General features: G+C 42.5%; 1 protein-coding gene across 12 annotated transcripts in view; it reads right to left on the bottom strand.

The window, feature by feature from the left end:
• Window positions 1-22,042, bottom strand: part of ncor1 (nuclear receptor corepressor 1) — a 260,519-nt gene that overhangs the window by 185,876 nt on the left and 52,601 nt on the right. For 10 of the 12 annotated variants that reach the window (XM_069911235.1, XM_069911241.1, XM_069911245.1 and 7 more), the window contains exons 7-12: window positions 20,417-20,473; window positions 16,819-16,871; window positions 5,189-5,255; window positions 4,006-4,178; window positions 3,837-3,905; window positions 2,812-2,902 (exon numbers count right to left, since the gene is read on the bottom strand). In XM_069911235.1, coding sequence (XP_069767336.1) covers window positions 2,812-2,902; window positions 3,837-3,905; window positions 4,006-4,178; window positions 5,189-5,255; window positions 16,819-16,871; window positions 20,417-20,473 — 510 coding nt within the window. The remainder of the gene's footprint in view (window positions 1-2,811; window positions 2,903-3,836; window positions 3,906-4,005; window positions 4,179-5,188; window positions 5,256-16,818; window positions 16,872-20,416; window positions 20,474-22,042) is intronic. The other 2 variants (XM_069911243.1, XM_069911248.1) reach the window with 1 other exon arrangement.

Here is a 22,042-nt window from a genome sequence, read left to right as displayed (position 1 = left end):
CTGTGCATCAGTCATTGAAAGTGGGCATGCAGATGCAGCAGGCGGTGAGGAAGGCAAATGCTATGTTGGCGCTCATAGCAAGAGGATTTGAGTATAGAGATCCTGCTACACCTGAACAGGGCCTTGGTGAGACCACACCTGGAGTACTGTGTGCAGTTTTGGTCTCCTTATCTGAGGAAGGACAACTTCCATGGATACCAGGGATGGAAGGACTTGCATATGAAGAAAGCTTGGATAGACTAGGCTTGTATTTTCTGCAATTTAGAAGATTGAGGGGGGAATCTTATAGAAACATATAAAATTCTTAAGGGATTAGACAGACTGGACACAGGTGGGTTGTTTCCAATGCTGGGAAAAACCAGAATCAGGGGTCAGTTTAAGTTTAAAGGGAAAATTTTTTTAGGACTGAGATTAGGAAAAATTTCTTCTCTCAGAGGGTGGTAGATCTGTGGAATTCTTTGCCACAGAAAGTAGTTGAGGCCGGTACCTTGTCAATATTTAAGAGCAGGTAAGATTTGGCCCATCTGGCTAAGGAGATCAAAGGGTATGGGGAGAAGGCAAGAATCGGGTATTGATCAGCCATGATCATGTTGAATGGAGGTGTAGGCTTGAAGGGCCAAATGGCCTACTCCTGCACCTATTTTTCTATGATCCAACCTTAAGCAATCCCTTACTAATCATAGAACACATGGCACAGGGATAACTTAAAGTGGTATGTGAGTGGAAAGGGGAAAAAGGTTGAGAACCATTGCTCTACACCACACATGTCAAACTCTGGCCCGCGGGCCAAATTTGGCCCGCGATATAATTATATTTGGCCCGCAAGATCATTTCAAAAATGTATTAGAGGTGGCCCGCCCTGCAGCGAGAGCCGATGCTGTTTTTTGGTAATGTCACCCCCACCATCCTCCCCCTTCATTGCACATCCTTCCCCACCCCCTAACTATCCCCTCCCCCCTAAAACCACCCCCCTTAAAAGATGGCCAGAATATTCTCAAAAAGGAATCCAGAATGGTAAAGTTCCACAAACCTTCTGCTGGGAATCCTAACAACACCCGGGCATCAGATCCACGGGACGCGGGTGGAGCAAGAATGTTGCAGGTTGACCATGCAAACTTTGAGAACGGGGAAAACAAAATTGTAACACGAGAAGTCTGTCGATGTCATCAGCCGGCAAGCCAGTTGGAAGGCTCCCCGCACAACCAGTCACTTCTCCCACCTGTCGAGTGGTGCGGCGGATTGGCGAGCGCCTGTGATTTCCTGTCGGCGCGACGGACATGGCAGGCTGCGCACGGCCCCCGCTGTTCCGCAAAGGCTGATCGGCAGCGCGCTGGGCCTGAGTGGGTGGGTAAGCAGGGGTGGGCAGAGGGTGTAGATGAGGAGTAATGGGCAGGGGAAGTTATGGTGGTGCGAGGGGCAGTTAGAGGGAGGAATGAGTAGAAGGAGGGGTGGATAGGGAAGAGGTAAAAGGGGAGAGGCAGGGCGAGTAGGGGAGGGGTGATTAGAGGGTGAGAGACGGGTAGAGGGAGGAACAGGTTGAGGGGAGAGGCAGTAGAGGAGCGTGTATAGGATGGGGTGGGTAGAGGCAGAGCGAGTGGAGTTAGGGGTGAGTAGAGGTTGGGTAAAGGACTGGTCAGGTAGAGGGATGGTGGGTCGAGGTTGAATAGAGCCTGAGGAGTGAGCAGGAAATGCTGAGTCCTGATGCAGGCCAAAATGGACAAAGCCTGTGAATGCTAACTACATCTCCACAGGGTCCAAATATGTTTCCCTCAGGTCAAGCAAAGGGTGAACTTGAGCTACCTACTCCTGACCAGTAACATTATCCTCCTAAAGTTATATCCTAAAGTTTAACATTACACATGTTGAAAGAAGAGAAAACATGCAGATGTTGTTGAAAATTTTCAATAAATATTTAGTTCGGCCCTCGACTTAGTCCAAGTTTTTAATTTTGGCCCTCCGTGAATTTGAGTTTGACACCCCTGCTCTACACCTTTCCTATTTACATACCAGTCTAAATGTCTTTTAAACTGTACCTGCCCCTACCTTTTCCTCTGGACACTTGCTCTAGAAACCCACCTACCCTCTGAGTGAAGGTCCCCCTCAGGTCCCTTTTAAATCTTTCCTTTCTCATCTTAATTTTAGATCCCTTACCTTGGGAAAAAGACTGACCATTCATCTTATCTCTGTCATTCACAATTTTACACATCTCTAAGGTCCTCTCTCTCCTCATGCTCCAGGGAGAAAAGTTGCAGCCTGTCCAGCCTTCCCGTTTTCTGTGGTGCCCCCCTCCCATATCCACCTATTACCTCCTGCCCCACCATTTTATTCAGGCGCCTGCCTTCAATTCGCTCATACCTTGAAGAAGGGCTCAAGCTCGAAAGGTTGGTTATGCATATTTATCTTTGTTGCACAAAGTACACTGACCTGCTAAGTTTCTCCAGCAATGTTTTTACTTCGATCACTGCGTCTGAGGACTTTCATGTTTTACTCTCATAATTTAAGTCCACCAGCCCCAGTAAGAATCTTGTGAATCTTTGCTGCACCTTTTTCAGCTTTAATGCTGTATTTCCCATAGCTGGGTGACCAGAAATGTATCCCTCTGACTCTGTTCCACAACACTCTCCTGAGCTCAACCAATCACTGTGCTCAATACATTTGGAAGCACAAAACACTATAGATCACTTTTCATGCCTCAGCAAAAGCAAGATCATCAAAATGCAATAGCCTGTAGCAATTTATGTTTTGAATGTATGTATGGAAGGTGACAATGTCTATTTGAATCAACAACCAAAGTTTTGAGGAATATCTGACCTCCTGTTCAGACAGTCCATCAATGATCTCAGATATCTCATGCTCACTCCTGGCTATGGTTGCTGGAAGTCCGGCTCCTCTCTGTCCAACCCTAGAAAAAAATTATCACTGAATCCTTAGGTATTACAAAATATTTAGAACAATATATGATTCAAAAGTAACATATAAATGATGCTGAAGGTAGCATGTTTTGACAGAGCTGTCAGAGAAACCTTGGCAAGTCCATATGTGTTTTGTTGGATGTTGACACTGAAGCTATTTTATACTCTGGTGATGGACAGAATAAACCTTAAGGATAGAAATGGGGTCCTGATCTGGTTGGCGACTTTTCTCTTTGAGATGTTTCATTGTTCTTGAAACTGCAGTCATCCAAAAAGTGGATGGCCAAGGTGGAAGAGGGTGGCCACACCCACACCAACTAAGCAGATTTGAGAGTACCTCACACATGACCAGATTCTTCCCCGGTATTCCCACAGACCCAATTTCTAGGGCACCTTGGCTATCTGCTCTAACCAATTTTGAACCACATCCACCACTTTCAGGTGGCCAAGCCTGACCGTGAAGGAGATGGCAGACTGGTTAGGTGAGGTATTGCTCAGTCTTCTTCTGATTAACACCAGCACAGATAACCTCTCAAAATGGTTATGAATGTTGCCCAGTCTGCAGAACCAACTGTGGATCTGAGCAGAAGACAGCAACATCGTCCATGTACCTTAGGCCCTAGTAATTATAGAGATACAAGACTGATATCAGTTGTAAGGAAATGGTAAGCTTCCAGGTGAGCACTTGAATTGCATGAGCATTGAAGGCTATGGGCCAGGTGATGGATGTTGGGATTAATATGGATGGGTGCCATTGAACAGCATGGACATTGCGGGATGAATAGCCTGCTTCCAAATTCTGTGACTCTACAAATTTAATTCTGCAAAATATTTGACGGGTTTGTTACAATGCATTGGATGCAAGAGAACCCGAACTGCTCTTACACCCAAAGTGGTATCAGCAGGCAAACTAAATGCACTCACTTCAGTCCATTATCCATTAAGACTTTTGTCCACTGATGTGAGGCATGGTCTTGGCTTTCAAGCTTCATTCTTTTTTGGATATGGTTTAAGGATTGGTGAGAAAAAGAATATTATTTTCATTTTACAAGAAGAAGTAATGCAATGAACAGAATTAGATTCCAACCACTACCTTTGGAAACGTTCCTGCTGTTCCCGATGCTTACGAATTTCTGGAAACTGCTTCTCATAATATTCCCTCGTCTTGCTCTCCTTCGCTTTTCGCCGAGGGTTATTTTCTATCCTTTCAACCTTCTTCTCCCACACTTCCATCAGCTGGTCATAGCGTTGACAGATCTTTTGTTCCTGTAAAATGTTCATCATCTTAGGGAATTAAGCAATATTGGATATGGGGGAAGTCAAGAGGTTGACATGAAAGATCAGCCATGACATTAATAAATGGTGGCAGAACAACAATTCTTATTTTCTTGAAAAGGCTGACCACACAGGATGATTAATAAATATAGGCTTTGAAATTGGGAAGATGAAAATATCACTGAGGGAATTACTGTGCAGGTTGCTTATTGTAAATTTATGCCAAATTCACTGAACATGATAGAGAGGCAAATACTAAGATGACAAATTATAACGAATAAGGAAATGGGTAATATATTGAAGCAAATCTGCCATTGTATGGAGCAAGCACCCTTTTCAACATCTGTCACGATATGGAGCAAGCACCCTTTTCAACATCTGTCACGGTATGGAGCAAGCACCTTTTTTAACATCTGTCACGGTATGGAGCAAGCACCCTTTTCAACATCTGTCACGGTATGGAGCAAGCACCCTTTTCAACATCTGTCACTGTATGGAGCAAGCACCCTTTTAAACATCTGTCACGGTATGGAGCAAGCACCCTTTTCAACATCTGTCACGGTATGGAGCAAGCACCCTTTTCAACATCTGTCACGGTATGGAGCAAGCACCCTTTTCAACATCTGTCACTGTATGGAGCAAGCACCCTTTTAAACATCTGTCACGGTATGGAGCAAGCACCCTTTTCAACATCTGTCACGGTATGGAGCAAGCACCCTTTTCAACATCTGTCATTGAGAAATAACTCTTGTTGGGATTGTGAACTCAGCACTGAAATCACACACTGTCCCAAGCACACACACTCAGTCTCACAAACATAAAAGCTTTGTAAATGAAACTAAAGACAGATGAGATTGGTGGTGGTGGGGTGGGGAAGAAATTGTGGCAGGGGAGAGATAGGCTGAGAATATTAATTTTTACATTCTGATTCGTTCTTTTTCTTTTTATTTCACCATTTATATTTGAGTTTGGAAAATTTACCAGTACTTAGTAGAACATACCCTCTGTTTACGAGCATGGTTCCTTCGTTTGAAAAAAAGGATCAGTTTTTTCCTCATTACTTGGTTCCTACAATAGAAACAACACCCAAGCTGTAAAGAGAGTAACTTAACTGTGGTGAATGCTTTAAATGGCCAGACTGCTAAAACCAAGCAAAGATAACAGTGAGAACATCCAAGGCCTTTCTCCTTAGAAATTACATTAATTACCACCAAGAAAGACAAGCAAATACACATTGAGCTCACTAATTTCCATCAGTGTACATTTGTGGTTCAGACCTACAGCAAAATTACTCAAAATGACACAGCCTTCGTTGCAGCTTTGTTAAAGTTTTCAAAGATGAGGAAGAAACATTCAATGATAATTAGTCCCTGTGAGGACAAACAAACTTTCAAGACCTTGGGAAATTTGGGTAAATCATACTGCATCACTAAAAAAAAACAAGTCGACTGCGAGGAGAGAGCAACACAATTCAACCCCTACCCACACAGCGTTCCTTTACTTTTCTCTTTCAGGTAACCTTAACCAACTCTGATGCAATTTTATCTTGTCAAGTTGGCTCGATACTCCAGGCACAAGCAAAAGATTGGAAGGAAGTAAGCAGCTATTCAATAAAATGTCACAGGAAAAAGATGCAACACTTATTCTCTACTCAAAACACCCAGATTTGAACAACTGAGTGTTAACCTTGATCCATATCTCTTCTATCCAATGTATTACCACTGAAATGCATTTTCTGGTGAAGAACTATTAAGAGGAATGTCATCCAAGTGTGCGCGAGAGGAATTGGTCCAACGAGCATCTTGGTCAGCGTGGACAAGTTGAGCACAAGGGCCTGTTTCCATGCTGTACTGCATACGAACACCTACGTTCTAGGAGGCAGTTCAGCATGCCCCCTTAAACCTCAACCACTTCTATAGGTGCACCCAAAGCATACTTGCTGTATGATCATAATGTGTACAGGAGCAGGGAACAGTGGCGAGAGAATCTTTATCCTGTATTCATCAGAAACAGTACAAGTACTTTTAACTTTAAGGCTTCATATGCCACTCATCCATAAGGGGACATCTGTGGTCAGAAGTTACAAACTTTAAGTTGGTCAGGCAGCAAAGAGAAACAGCCAACATTTCTGGTCCAGGGCCCTCATCAAAACCATGGAAGAAGAAAACTTGTTATGGGTAGTGGAGAAGCTGGATATTCTTCAGATATTCCACAAACCTAACTTGTTCTCGACTTATCAGTTTTGATGAAGGATACTGGATCTGAAATGTTACCCTTGTTATTGCACAAATGTTGCCTTATCCTGCTGAGTGTTTCCAGAATTTTGCATTTATAGTTCAGATTTCTGCTTTTTAATATCTATTTTATGAGAGAACTGGGAAGACGCCAACAGGACTAGCATCGAGTTGCATGTTCTGAGTCTATTTTACAAACCAGGTACGCCCCCCCACCTGAGTCTATTTTACAGGTACGCCCCCCCACCTGAGTCTATTTTACAGGTACGCCCCCCCCCCCACCTGTGTCTATTTTACAGGTACGCCCCCCCCCACCTGTGTCTATTTTACAGGTACGCCCCCCCCCACCTGTGTCTATTTTACAGGTACGCCCCCCCCACCTGAGTCTATTTTACAGGTACGCCCCCCCACCTGAGTCTATTTTACAGGTACGCCCCCCCAACTGAGTCTATTTTACAGGTACGCCCCCCCCACCTGAGTCTATTTTACAGGTACGCCCCCCCCCCACCCCCCGCGTTATCTGCATGTGCACATTATAGGGAATATTTTTAAACGTTGAATAAAAAAGTGAACTTAATTGACCAGCCTGTGGTTCTAAGTGAATTGCTTTAATTTAAAATAACCATATAACATCTTAAATAACAAGCTGGAGAACAAGTTTAAAAAAAAGCCCACTTTGTCGTCTTCTTCTCCTCATCATCTGTTCAAAGTTGGATGGTTCACTTTCTTCATTAAAATACTTTCACTGTTCTCCTCTTACTGACACATCATCGGTCTCACTGCTTTCAACATCAGTGGTGGAATCACCACCATCCTTCTGATGAATACACTGTGCATCATTTCTGGTCTAATCTCATCCCACATTCTGGCAAACCATACGCAAACTTCAGTATTGGTTGCTCTTTTCAGCTGCCCAGCCGGGGTGAATTCACGAGTCCCATTCTGCATCCATTCCACCCCTTCTCATCTGATGAACGTCTTGAATGATTAACGGAAATATCAAGTGGCTGGAGTTTTCACATCAACCCACTCATTATTACTGCAATGGGCACGCCAACAGAATTTATAGTCCTTTGTGCTGAATTCTCTTTGTGAGATGCCATGGAATCAAATAAGCATCAAGGATTTCTTGGGAGAAGAAACAGCCTAGTCTCGGCCTGCAACACTTTTACTCCTGCAGTTTCATAACATTGGAGTCCATCCATCCTTTCTTGTGCACAATCACGGTACTGGGAATTTCTCTCGCCGTATGTTACACTATTAAACGTGATCCATTGGCTTCAGTTCTTGTGGCGGAGATGTCAAAGGCCAGTGGGACTTCATCCATGTTAATGCATCTGCAGGTGTGATTTTAAGTTTGCACATTTCATTGCTGACGAAGTTGCAAAAATCAATGATTTTTTTTTGTTCCCAATCTTCTAGAAGTCGCTGACCGACAGTTGCTTTAGTTCGTACCGACAATCCATTTTGCTTCATAAATTTTGATATCCAGGAAACTTGTCTTGAAATCCAGGATGCCTCTTTCTCATGCTAAGACTTTCACTTTCATCTGGATTGCAACTGTATATACAACCTGATTTTTTTTCCCTTTGACGAAGAACCTACTCCTTCAAGTCAGACTCACTGGGCCCATTTAGCTCTCAGGCCAAGACATGCACATTTTTGTGGAATCATCCTCTCAAGCTCATCTTTCTGTTCCTCCATTTGCAAATAGGTGATTTGCCAACCTCGAACTCTCTTGCTGCCTCTCTGTTGTCAGTTTCTTCAGCTCTGGTAACAAATTTCAGCTTGAAATTCCCAGTATAAGATTTGCGTTTGGCTCCTCGTATTAGGCCCTTTCAGAAAGCAAAAAATCCGAATGTGAAGGTGTAGATTCTCCTCCCTCGCATCGGAAAACTTACCTTCGTGAATGCTCCGAGACCAATTCCAAGGCGCTGACTCCAAACCTCTGAGCCAGTGTCAGTGGAGGAATGGAGTGCTCCGCCACACATCATGAAGGTATTGCTGCTGCAAGCGGCTTGCTAGGGGCGGGCTGATGATGTCGCGATAACACCATCAGCCTACGACCCATCTCATTTTTCTCTCTCCCACTCACTCATCCCTCTCCCTCCATGACCCCCCTCAGGGCAGGGGCAATAAAAGAACACTCTCAATTTAAAGCAAGCATGGGTATTTGATACAAAAAATGCCAAAATTCAAAATGTTGATCTTGGGTATATCTCTTTGCCCAGAGTCCCATGGAATTCTGATACACAGGATATTCTGGCTTGGGCACTGCACCTTATCAATGTTAATTGCCCAGACATGCCCCTAAGGGAGGAGATAAACAAGATAAGGATAAAGAAAGGCTTTTTAATTCATGACGGAATTAAAATCCTGCTTAAATCTGAAGCCTGTCTTCACTCTAATTAATTAATTCCTCTCCAAAGCTTGTTAATATGTTGCAGGAGGACATCATCAATATAATGGCTGATTGACAACTCTGGGTTGGATGTTAATAGCAGGAGATAAATGGACAAACACTGGTACTATAGGAATGTGGTTTGGCTCATGACCCAATTAAATGCAAATTGATATTGTCAGTCAGAATTTAGAATAATACACCGACGCATTATATGCCTGTGTGCACTATACAAAAATATTTTTGCACAATTTATGATTTTCTGCATGTTAAATGCATATGCGTTATATGTGTGAAAATACGGTAATCTCTCTGAAGAACTGAAGAAACAAGGTTACTGAAGCTAACAACAAGTCCATGCTAAAGGCCCACAGTAAAATCCCCTCATGCCTTTCAATATTTCAAACAATAACCACATTCATTCAAGTGACCCGGTGCCTTTTTGGTCATAATGAGAAAAATGGGAAATGTTCTTTTTCCCATGCTAAAAATCCATGCATTAAAATGAGAATGGGAAACGGAATCCAGCAGTGTATGTATACCTGCTGAGTTTTTGCAATTCCTTGCCTCCTACAATATACTTAGTAAATCTGCAGACAACTCGAAAATTGGCAGAGTTTCAGACAGCAAAGAAGGTTGTCCAAGAAAATAGTGGGACTAGATCAGCTGGAATGTTGGACAGTGGTGGCATATGGAATTTAATTCAGATGTGAGAGAATGCATTTTGGGAAGTTAAATACCGGCAAAACACATGCAGGAAATGGCAGGGTCAACAGGAGTATTGATTTACAGAGATATATTGGGGTGCAAGTTCAATGCTCCCTGAAAATAGAATCACTGATGGTGAAGAACTGGGCATGCTCATGTTCACAGACCGAGGCACTCATATAAAGGTTAAGATGTCACATTCCAGCTGTGCACAAAACACAAGTTAAGCTGCATCTGGATATTGTATACAATTCTGGTTACCATACCAAAGGGAGATGGTTAAAAAGAGAGCAGAAATTATTCACCAATATATTGGCTGGAATGAACAGCTTTGGTTGCAAGTAGATATCTGATAGGCTGGATATTTTTTTCTCAATGGAATACAGGCAGCCAAAGAGGTTTATAAAATTGAGGGGCATAGATAGGATAAAAAGGTAAAGGTTCCATTATTGTCATGTAATACTACATTAAGAATTAAATTCTTTGACTTTTGTCTACCATAAGGCAGATAGATTTGCCACTTTGTTCAACATCCTGCACAGAAACCTGCAGCAACTGGTGTTCATGGCAGTCTCCCCTCCAAATACTGACCAGGACTGAGCCTGCTTAGCTTCTGAGATCAGACAATCTCATGCATTTTCAGGCTATTAGAAAAACAGATGGCATCTTTTCCCAGGGGCTTCAAAACTTTCTTCATTTAAAGGGACCCAAGGGGTAGGTTTTTCCATACAGAGAGTGGTGAATATTTGGAAAAAGCTTCCAGAGGTGGTGGAAGAGTTAAGATACAATTATGTTCAAAAGATACAGATAAATACTTAAATAGGAGAGGCAAAGAAGGATATGGAGCAATTATAGGCAAAATTAGGATAAATAAGTATGTTTGACATGGACAAGAGGACATTTCCTTGATTCTATGCTGAGTCCTGCTCCAAATGTTGGTGAATCACACTGCCGAAGTTTAAAGATGCCCAATTAGTGGTTTGAAACCACTGCTGGTTAACTGCAAATAGATTGTTCTTTACATCCTGGGACACAGCAATGTAGAATTTAAAAATTAAGTGGAGATCTGATGCAGAATATGAGGTCAGAGCTGAGGGGTAGATGCACTTTCAACCTATTCCTCCACAGTAAACCAGACAGATAGTATCAATATTCACTTGAAATAGGACAGAATCGTTCAAAGAAAAAAGTTATTAAAATCATTTTAAAACAAAAGTGCTAGAAAAAATTAAAACTTTCTTGATAATTTAAGTACATAAGAATAGTTTATTGTCTTTGACGAGAGAAACATTCCCCCCCACCCACCCAAAAGCTTTTAACAGTGACCTATCGCAGGCCTCCAGTATGTACCAGAAGCAGTGCCTACTGTGGGAAAAGTTTGGAGTGTGTACTGGATGGAACATGACCTCGCTCATTACATCAACACACAGCTGGGTCCAATTCTGATCAACAAGATAAAAGATGATGTGCAGGTCCTAGAGAGGATGCAGAAAATATTTATTCATTGAGAGAGGTTAGAGGGGAACCCTGCAAAACTGAATAAGTAGCAAGCTGCCAAGAACGTGAACAGAATTTACATTTTTACGTCATATCCAATACGACCAGTTATTTACATCATTTCAATGCAAGGAGAGCAAATTACTTAAAGGCAGAGAAATACTCAGCAAGGGAGAACTCATCATGGACATTTGGTGATAATCTGTTGTCTTTGGTATTCTTCTATTTTCACAGACCTCATTTAAAGCTATTAAATAGAAAGGATCAGAAAATAAGACTCAAAAGTAGGGTACAGAACCAGAGAAAATGAGAACAAGAGAGAGAGAAAACGAGAGGGAGAGCGCGCGCATGTTAGTTACAATTCAAGACCAATAAAATAGCAATTTATTGACACAAATCTTATCAATAAAAACAAATGTGAATTTGCAAGATGGGAACATGAGAACTTATTCACAGAGCATAAACCCATCACACTCCCTCACAGAGCATAAACCCATCACACTCCCTCACAGAGCATAAACCCATCGTATCAGTCTCAACTCCAATGACCAGCTTGGAATTTCAAATATCCATCATTGTGCTTCAAAACGATCTGACATCTCCCATAACTTTCATTTACTGACCTTGTCAACATCCTCTGGTATTAGCTAATTTCTTCTTTTTCTTTGGCTTGGCTTCGCGGACGAAGATTTATGGAGGGGGTAAAAAGTCCATGTCAGCTGCAGGCTCGTTTGTGGCTGACAAGTCCGATGCGGGACAGGCAGACACGGTTGCAGCGGTTGCAGGGGAAAATTGGTTGGTTGGGGTTGGGTGTTGGGTTTTTCCTCCTTTGCCTTTTGTCAGTGAGGTGGGCTCTGCGGTCTTCTTCAAAGGAGGTTGCTGCCCGCCAAACTGTGAGGCGCCAAGATGCACGGTTTGAGGCGTTATCAGCCCACTGGCGGTGGTCAATGTGGCAGGCACCAAGAGATTTCTTTAGGCAGTCCTTGTACCTTTTCTTTGGTTTGGTGCACCTCTGTCACGGTGGCCAGTGGAGAGCTCGCCATATAACACGATCTTGGGAAGGCGATGGTCCTCCATTCTGGAGACGTGACCCATCCAGCGCAGCTGGATCTTCAGCAGCGTGGACTCGATGCTGTCGACCTCTGCCATCTCGAGTACTTCGACGTTAGGGATGAAAGCGCTCCAATGGATGTTGAGGATGGAGTGGAGACAACGCTGGTGGAAGCGTTCTAGGAGCCGTAGGTGGTGCCGGTAGAGGACCCATGATTCGGAGCCGAACAGGAGTGTGGGTATGACAACGGCTCTGTATACGCTTATCTTTGTGAGGTTTTTCAGTTGGTTGTTTTTCCAGACTCTTTTGTGTAGTCTTCCAAAGGCGCTATTTGCCTTGGCGAGTCTGTTGTCTATCTCATTGTCGATCCTTGCATCTGATGAATTGGTGCAGCCGAGATAGGTAAACTGGTTGACCGTTTTGAGTTTTGTGTGCCCGATGGAGATGTGGGGGGGCTGGTAGTCATGGTGGGGAGCTGGCTGATGGAGGACCTCAGTTTTCTTCAGGCTGACTTCCAGGCCAAACATTTTGGCAGTTTCCAGGGCAGTACCTAGTACTGCCCTAGAAAAAGGGGCTGGCTCCAGTTTATCTATGTCCCGTATATTCTTATACACTTACGTAATGGCGGTATCCTGGGAAATCTCCTCTGCATCTTCTCTAAAGCTTCTATATTCTTATCATGAATCTTCCAGAAATTAACACAATACTCCAAATATGATCTCATCAGTTTTATACAGCTCCAGCAATATCTCATGGCTCTGGACCCCAAAGAAGGTATATCAACATCTCTACTTCCTCAGGAGTTTGCGAAGGTTTGTCACAACATCAGAAACCCTGGCAACTTTCTACAGATGTGTGGTGGAAAATGTGCTGACTGGTTGTATCATGGTCTCGTCAGTGTCATGGCTATCTCTCTAGGTCGAGGATGATGGACTTCATTCCATTGATCTATTTACGGACTCTCAAATGGTTTACGAGTCCAATCTTGGCTTTGAAAGATCTTCCGCATTCAGGACAGGTGACAGATCGGGTTTTGGTTGTTGCTGCTCTTCTTTCCATTTCCTTCTCTTTTCTAGTTCTGCACATCTGTTGCCTTTGAAAATAGCTGTTCCTTCTCGGTTGATGGTTTGCCAGAGTTTCTGTCCTTGGCACTGGTTTCCCAATTATTCATATCGATGTTACATTTCTTCATGTTGGATTTTCAGATGTCTTTGAATCTCTTCTGTTGCCCACCTCATTTAAGGTGGGAGTAGATTAGTTTTGGCAGATGTTCATCTTCCATCCGAATGACATGTCTGCTCCATCTCAGTTGGTTCTTAATGACTGAGGATTCAATACTTGTTATTGCTTCATTTAGCACACTGACATTAGTTCCTCCATCTTCCCAGCCGATATTTAAGGCATTTTGAAGACAGCAATGATGGAACATTTCATTTTCCTTCAGATATCAACTGTATGTTGTTCAGGCTGCCAATGCATACAGAAGCGTTGAGATCACCACTGCTTATTACACGAACATTTTGGTGTCCTTTCAAATGTCATGATCATAAAAGACACTTATTCAGACGTCCAAAAGCTGTTCCAGCATATTTAAGACGATGTTGGATCTTGTCATTAAGGTTGACATTGGAAGAGAGGTGACTTCCAAGATATGGAAAGTGGTCCACATTTTCCAGAGCTGTTTCGCCAAGTTGAATTGATGGTTCTATCCGATTTGACTCAGTTGGTGAAGGTTGGTAGATTATTTAAGTCTTCTTGGAATTAATGGTTAGTCCAGGTCTCGGGTATGCACAGTCGAAAGAAGTCAGAATCTGTTCTAGGTGGTATTCTGAGAGAGCTCCTACACTGTTGTCATCTGTGTATTGGAGCTCAATGAGGGAACTTGTGGATGTCTTGTTTTTGGACTTGAGACGGGCAAGATTAAAAAGTCTGCCATCAGTTTTGTATACAATTTTGATTCCTGGGGGTACATCATCCTTGATAATGTGGATGATTGCTGCAATAAAGATGGTGAACAAAGTTGGAGCAATCTCACATCCTTGTTTTATTTCAGATTTGACTTGAAAAGGCTCACTGCTACTGTTTCTGACCATGACTGTGGCAAACATGCCATCATGGATGGGTCTCAGGATAAGAATGTACTTTTCAGGACATCCTATAGGAGTTCCCTTGTTACTGAGTCAAAGGCTTTGGTGAGGTCGATGAATGCCAAATTCAAAGGTTGATGTTATTCACGACATGGTCTAGTCTGGGAATGCCAATGCCCCAGAGGAAAAAAACCCTCGAAAAGGTAGTGGACACAGCTCAGGACATCACAGGTAAAACCTTCCCCACCATCAAGAATATCTACGGGAATGCAGCCGTCGAAGAGCAGCAGCAATCATTAAGAATCCACACCACCCAGCACACGCTTTGCTCTCGCTGCTGCCATCAGAAAAGTGGTATTGGTGCCACAAGACTTGCACCACCAGGTTCAGGAACAGCTGCTCCCCCTCCACCAACAGACTCCTCAAAAACAAACTCAATCAGGGACTTATTTAAGGACTCTTATTTTTGCACTTTATTCAATTTTTTTTTTCTCCTGCATTGCAGTTTCTTTATTTGTTTACATGAGTACAATGAATCCATCTTTTTTTTCCCCACTGTCATACCTTAATTTCCCCACTGTCATACCTTTTAATTTCCTCAATTAACATCAATTCTCTCAATCTGTCAAATTCATTATTTATTCCTTTTGAGGCACACCAATGGATAAACCATACAGATTTCTTTAGAGCAAAATCCATAGAAAATTGATTCCATGTTTTCATCAAACTCCTAAATTTTTGTCTATATGCTTCTGGAACCAACTCATAAGTTTTCAATACTGTTTGTTTAACAGTATCATAATTTGCTACTTGCTCTGCAGTCAAGCTAGAGGATGCAATTTGTACTTTTCCCTTCAATACACTTTGGAGCATAAGAGGCCATTTTTCTTTTGGCCATCTTGAACTCTCAGCAACATTTTCAAAAAGCTGAAAATATGTATATATATCTCCCTCATCAAAAGGAGGAACTAGATTTACTTCTCCACGAGACAAAAACCTCTCCCCAGGAGTTACAGCCTCAATTCCCTTACCTTCCTCCATCTCAATTCTTAACTTCTCTAATTGAAGCTGACTGTCCTTTTCAATTGCCTCATCCCATCTTTCAGCTACCTCTAACTCATGTTTCCTCCATTTTTCAGCCTCTTCTCTTTGCCTTTCAGCTTCCTCTGCCTCATTGTTGTCTCTGCAACTCAAAATTACATTTCTGTCTTTCCTCTTGCACCCTCAATTTCTCCAGTTTCATATCACCAGATCTATCCTTTGGAAAATCTTCTAAGTCTTTCTCAACAAATTTTCCCTCACCTATATTATATTTGACCCTGATCCTCTGTATTTGTATTTTCCTCATCCAATGCTTAACTTCAGTTTTAATTCCTTAGAAATCACCATCAGTTCCTCTTTTCTCTTGTTCTGCAGCTCATGGTTGTGACAAAAATTTACCAACATCCATTGCTGCTGTTTTTCAACACACAAGTTTTAAATTAGCTTGAAAAAAAAACACAATTAATAACTCACAAAAACTCATGTTCCAATCCGAAAAAGACGATCCCACATAAAATGTTACGAGCCCAAAGGAACCCTAAACCCAGCAGCAATAGATATTCACCAAGACAAATGATTACTTCAATAAAAGTTGCTTTTAATTATCTTTAAACATGAAAATAGAAACAAATTTTAACTTATATATTATTATTAACTTACTTAACTTAACCCCCTTCTAATTCTAAGCGCACATGTGTGTTATGTGTGGTAAGTTTCGAAAATTTCTTTGGTTCACAGTCCAATCTCACTTCTCATTCCTCCAAGTTCACTGGTTGCAGGCAATTCCTATACTGTGCACAGAATTTAACATGTATAAAGTTCACCAGGCTTTGGTACACTCGAAAGGTAAATAGTTACCACTCAGGAAGGTTCTTGCAGAGAGAGATGTGTTGTTTCAGGACATCCAGAACTGAGGTTCTTCCCTCAGCTTCTTGCTGATGAAACTTGTCCCTTCAGGGTTCTCCAGATGATAACCTCTTTCTTTCAGGTTACCACAGAGTTCCTTTCTGTTTTCCTTATTCCAAGTGAAATATTTTCCACTCTGGAGCTTCTATTTCAGTTCCAGCAAGTTTCTGCTGCTTGTCACAGTTTTCTCTCTCTCACACACACACACTCTGACCCTCAGTCAGAGCCTGTTTTCTCCCTCTGCTTGCAAAAACCACCGGACCTCCATCAAACAATATGTCTACCTACATCTTGATGAAAGGCTCAAGCCCGAAACATTGGTTCTGTATCTTTGCTGTATAAAGGACCCTGTTTGACCTACTGAGTTTTTCCAGCGTTGTGTTTTTACTTCAACCATGGTGTCTGCAGACTTTCATGTTTTACTTATGATCTGGGGAAACTGGTCATTTTAATTTCATTTTAAAATGTAGGATTCTAGTTTCATTATACATTGACCAATAAAAGCACAGGGAGGAAATGGACTGACAGTCAAGTGCAATCTTAGTTATGAGGTTGGAATAAGGCAGAGAATTGTGGATCAGAAATTACCATCATTTTGCTGAACTGAACCACCTCAGCAAGGTGAATTCAGGGTAAAAACACTGTACATAAAACCACCTCATTCTGTTGAGAGGATTAAATATAGTGATTATTAGATGTCACTTACGTTTTGATGTTTTCATGATAAATTTTCGTATCAGATGGCTGGTTATACAGTGGCTGAAAAGGGAGAAGTCAAGTAATATCTTAAGTACATCACAAAATCCTTAAAAATCAAAGAAGCATGTGATCCACAAGGTAATCGTTGGTCTAATAACTCCACAGTAAAAATTAGGAAATCACTATACTGAGCATATTCAATTCAATTGAGAAACGACCCCAATATATACAATGGTGGGACACAGAACCAATACTTATTTATTTGTTCCATGATGGTTTCAACCAGTACAATTCACCAACTACAAATCAATGAGAGTATTTTGTGCCAGGGTTGTAGAGCACAGAAACAAGCCTTTCTGCTCTCCACATCGTGCTACTCTTGTCCTCTCCTCAATGATCTAACTCTGCCCACAGCTTTCTATGTCTTGGTGATTTGGTGATTCAAATTCTTGTCAAGATGCTTACCGGTAAATGTTAGAGTGTCTGCCCTCACAACCCGTTCAACACACAGCATATTCTGAACTATGGAAAAACTCCCTCTCAGATCCTATCTCAGCTTCCTATTTCTCACCTTCAACCTCTGCCCCTGTCTTAGACACTACCACCATAATGGGAAAATGAGTTTTACTTTCCAGCCTATCTCCCACTCTCAAGTTTATCTCTTGAATCACCTGTCAACCTACTCACCACAGGGGAAAAAAACAAATGCTGGAGGAACTGAGAAGGTCTTGCAGCGTCCATAGGAGGTAAGGAAATACAGTGCACACAATAATGTTTGGGACAAAGACACTCCCCCCTCCCCCCCCCTTTATTTGCCCCTGTGCTCCAGTTTTAAATTAGCAGTCTATCAATTCACATGTGATTAAAGCACACATTCCAGATTTGATTAAAGGGTATTTGTGTACACAATGACAGCATAGAACTATCATACGGTCAAGCATTGAAGTTTGCTTCATCATCTGAATGTGCCTGATACAAGATGCATAGAATGAAGTTTTGTGATTTTTTAAAAATATTAAGCAAATCATGGATCATGAGGGTTAGTGAAAGAAACTGATGGAGAGATGAAAGAACAGCCACAACTTCATTGGTGCTAGGATGAAAGGATTGCTTTTTGTTTCTTTTACCAGATTTACTAGAATATGGTTTGAATTGGAGTGCAGCTCTCATGAAGCAAGGGTGACAGAGCAAGAGCTTTTCTCTTTGGAGGATAAAAGGTGACTTAAGAGATCTACAAGATTAAAGGGCATAGATAGGGTGGACAGCACATACCTTTCTCCGGAGGTAACAACAGCAAATACCAGAAGTCATCTATTTACAGGGAGATATCAAAGATCCCCCACCCACACAGAGTGGCCAGTGTCTGGAATACATTGCCAGGGCGGTGGTGGAGGCTAATACAATCAGGACAACTTAGACAGCCATATAGATGTAAGAAAAATAGAGGGATACGAGTTGTGAAGTAGGGAAGGATTAGATTGTCGTGGAGCAGGTTTATAATCGGACGGCATAACATTGTGAAGGGTCTGCACTGTGCTATAAATGTTCTTTATTCTCTCTACCTCTGATGTGGGAATGTTTTCTGCAGTCTATCCCATTTAATCCTCCACAATTTTATGATTGATGTCTGCTCTTAATTTACTCTGATCCAGAAAAATGTTATCCTCTCCAGTATCTCCTCCAAACAAAAATGTTACCTCTCAAGACAACATCCTTGTGAATTGGCTTTGCAGAAGAGAGAGAGACAAATGCTGGAAGGCGAGACACAAGAAGCTGAAGATCCTGAATCTGAAAAGCTAGAAAGATGAAGAGTGGAACCAGATAAGAAAGGGTGATGATCAGTCTGAAACTGTAGGGGAAGGGGACAGGAGACCCAGTAAATATAGTGAGTACATGAGAGGCAGATGGAACAATTAGGAATGGTGGGGCAAAACTGGGTGACGAGGATAAAGGGGAGGGGGGGGAGGGCATAGAAAAACTGAGTGAACAAGAATGCAAGTTACTTAATTTGAAAATCGGCAGTAGGCCGAGCAGTGCAATGTGAGGGGATGTTCTTGAACTTTGTGTTTGACTTCACCCTGACAGTAAAGAAGGCAGAGGTCTGACAGGTTTGTGTGGGAATAGGAAGGGAAGTTGAAATGACATGCAAACAGGAGGTCCAGATGGCCATTGAAGAGAGAACACAGGTGTTCAGCAAAACAGTTGATGAATGTACACTTGATCTTGCCGATGTAAAGCAGAGGACTACACACACGACGCTCAGAATTCTGCGGCTTGCATGTGATCCACATCAGAATTTGTCGTGAGCAAGTCACGAAATTCGTTGTTTTGCAGCGACATCACAATGCAAACATTCATATAAACCACCTTACAAGAACAAAAAAAAAACTGCACAAAAAGTAAGGCAGTGTCTGTGATTCATCGATCATTCAGGAATCTGGTGGCAGCGGGGAAGAAGCTGTCCTTGTGCTGCTGAGTGCTTGCCTTTAGGCTCCACCACCTTTTCCCCCCCAATGGTAGCAGAGTGAAGAGGGCATGGCCTGGGTGGTGGAGATCCTTTAGAGGCTACTTTGAAAATAAACACCTCATGTCGATGTCCTTGATGGAGTGAAGTCTGGTGCTTGTGATGTCACAGGCAGAGTTAACAACTTCCATCTATTACCTGCATATTCATGCCTAGAAGCCTCTTTAATGATGGTATCGTGTCAGCTTCCACCACAATTCCTGGTAGCCTGTTCAAAGGTACCTAATCACTCTGAAAATCTCCTTTCAACACACCCTCATCTTAAAAGCATGTCCTCTAGCAATCGACATTTTTACACTGGGGAGAAAAGATTCTGACCATCTATCCTACTCAATTCTATAAACCTGCCAGGTCTGTGCTCCAGAGAAAACAACCCCAAGTTTCATAAAAATGCAACATGACTTCTTTTGAACACAAAGCCCCATCCAAAGAAGGAAAGCATATCACATATCTTCTTTGGCACACTATCTATTTGCATGGCTACTTTCATCAAGCTATGGACCTGGACCCCAGATCCCTCTGTGCATCAATGTTCTTAAGAGCCTTGCCTTTAACTGTACATGTTCCCTTAACATTTGACAACCCAAAGTACAACACCTCACACTTATCTGAATTAAACTTCATCTGCCATTTATGTACCCCTATGTGTAATTGATCCACATCCTGCTGCATTCTCCGATAGCCTTCCATACTGTGTGCAAATCCACTGGTCTTTGTCTCATATGCAAGATGAGTAACCCAACCGCATTTTTCATTCAAGTCATTTGTATGCATTACAAACACAGTGCTTCCCTAAACCAACTCTTGCAGAATACTATTGGTCTCAGGCCTCCATCCAAAATAACAGGCTTCTACCTCGATCTTGTCTTTTAAGCATAGCCAATTTAATATCTAAATTATCAAGTCACCATGGATCCTATGCATCTACACATTCTGAATCAGCCAACCTGAGGGATCTTGTCAAATGCCTGACTGAAGGCCATGCAGACAACATCTCCAGCCTTATCCTCCTCAACCACCTCAGTCATATCTGGGAGGATCCAACAGGTACAGTGAATGTGAAGCTGAAATATACACTTACCAGCTCCACTCTTGGGCCCAGACCTTCAAGTATTTTGTGAGCTTCTTCTGCCTTTTTCTGTCAACAAAAATAAACATTAACGATTGAAGCATTTCATTCCCCCAAAAAGTAGTGGCATGGCGGTAAGATAAATAACCTCTCTGCCAATGTCTATAAGACACAGATGATCATAACTGACTTCAAGGGGGCCAGAAGAGTCTTGATCTCTGTTCACATTAATCGCACTAAGGCAATCTGGATCAGAAACAGCACTTCTAAGACCATTACCCCCCCCCACTCCACCCCCCAGGGCTGGGCTTAGTCCCCCCCCCCCCCCCCCAGGGCTGGGCTTAGTCCACCCCCCCCCCCCCCCCCCCAGGGCTGGGCTTAGTCCACTGCTGTTCACTTTGCTGACCCATGACTGTACAGGTAAACACAGCTCCAACTCCATCATCTTCACTGATGATACGACCGTGATGGGCCTGATCAGCGAGAATGACGAGCCAGCGGACAGACATGAGGTGCAGTCACTAAAGGACTGTTGCAGAGCCAACAACGTTTCTGAATGTTAATAAAACAAAAGAGATGGTTGTCAACTTCAGGGGAGCCTGGGGGGACCACTCTCTGCTGACCATTGAGGTTGCCAAGAGTACCAAGTCCCTCAACATCAGTTCCATAGCCGAGAAAGCCCAACAGCGCCTCTACTTCATGTGAGGGCTGAGAAAAGTTCATCTCCCACCCTCACTACATTTTACAGAGGATGTATTGAGAGTATTCTGAGCAATTACATGACTGCCTGGTTGGGAAACTGCACCACCTCAGACCATAAGACCTGCAGAGGATAGTGGAGTCAGCAGAGATTATTGGGGTCTCTCTTCCTACTATGACAGACATCTACAACACACAATGCATGCAAAAGGCAAATAACATTGTGAAGGACTTCTCACACTACTCTTGTCCACATTTCTCCCTTCTTCCATCTGGGAGGAGGTACCGTAGTATTTGGGCCCACACGCCCAGATTATACATCAGTTTTTCCCCCAAAGCTATCAGGCTCCTCAATTCATACGACATGTACACTAGGATATCATGGATTTTTATTGTATTATTGACTCACATTTAACTCCTATTTATGTAAATCTGCTCCATGGTCCTGGAGAAACACTATCTTGTCTTTACTGTGCATTGCATTTGTGGTTATGGTATGAACGACAAATAAAGTTAAAAGAGTTTCAAGTTTTTGGGAATAAATATCTCCAATAACCTGGGACAAATCAACTACTGTGATGATTAAGAAAAAGCACCAACACCTCCATTTTCTTAGAAGACAAAGGAAGCTCAGCATATCCCTCAACAACCCCTTCATGTGCACCAGCAAAGGTGTGTGTTGAAAGCATCAAGCATGGTATAGGAGCTGCTCGAATCAAGATCGACAGATGCTACAGAAGTTGGTGAATGCAGGCAGAATGTAGAAACTTAGAACATTACAACGTAGAAACAAGCACTCCAGCCTTTCTAGTCTGTGCCAAACTATGATTCGCCTTGTCCCACTGACCTGCATCCAGTCCATAGCCCTCCAAACCCTTGTCCAAATTTTTCTTAAATGTCAAAATTCAGCCCACATTCACCAATTCAGCTGGCAGCTTG

The sequence above is a fragment of the Narcine bancroftii genome, chromosome 14 (assembly GCF_036971445.1).
Source record: "Narcine bancroftii isolate sNarBan1 chromosome 14, sNarBan1.hap1, whole genome shotgun sequence".
NCBI lineage: Eukaryota > Metazoa > Chordata > Chondrichthyes > Torpediniformes > Narcinidae > Narcine > Narcine bancroftii.
Note: the sequence above shows the minus strand (reverse complement) of the source record. Positions and strands in the feature narration are given on the sequence as shown.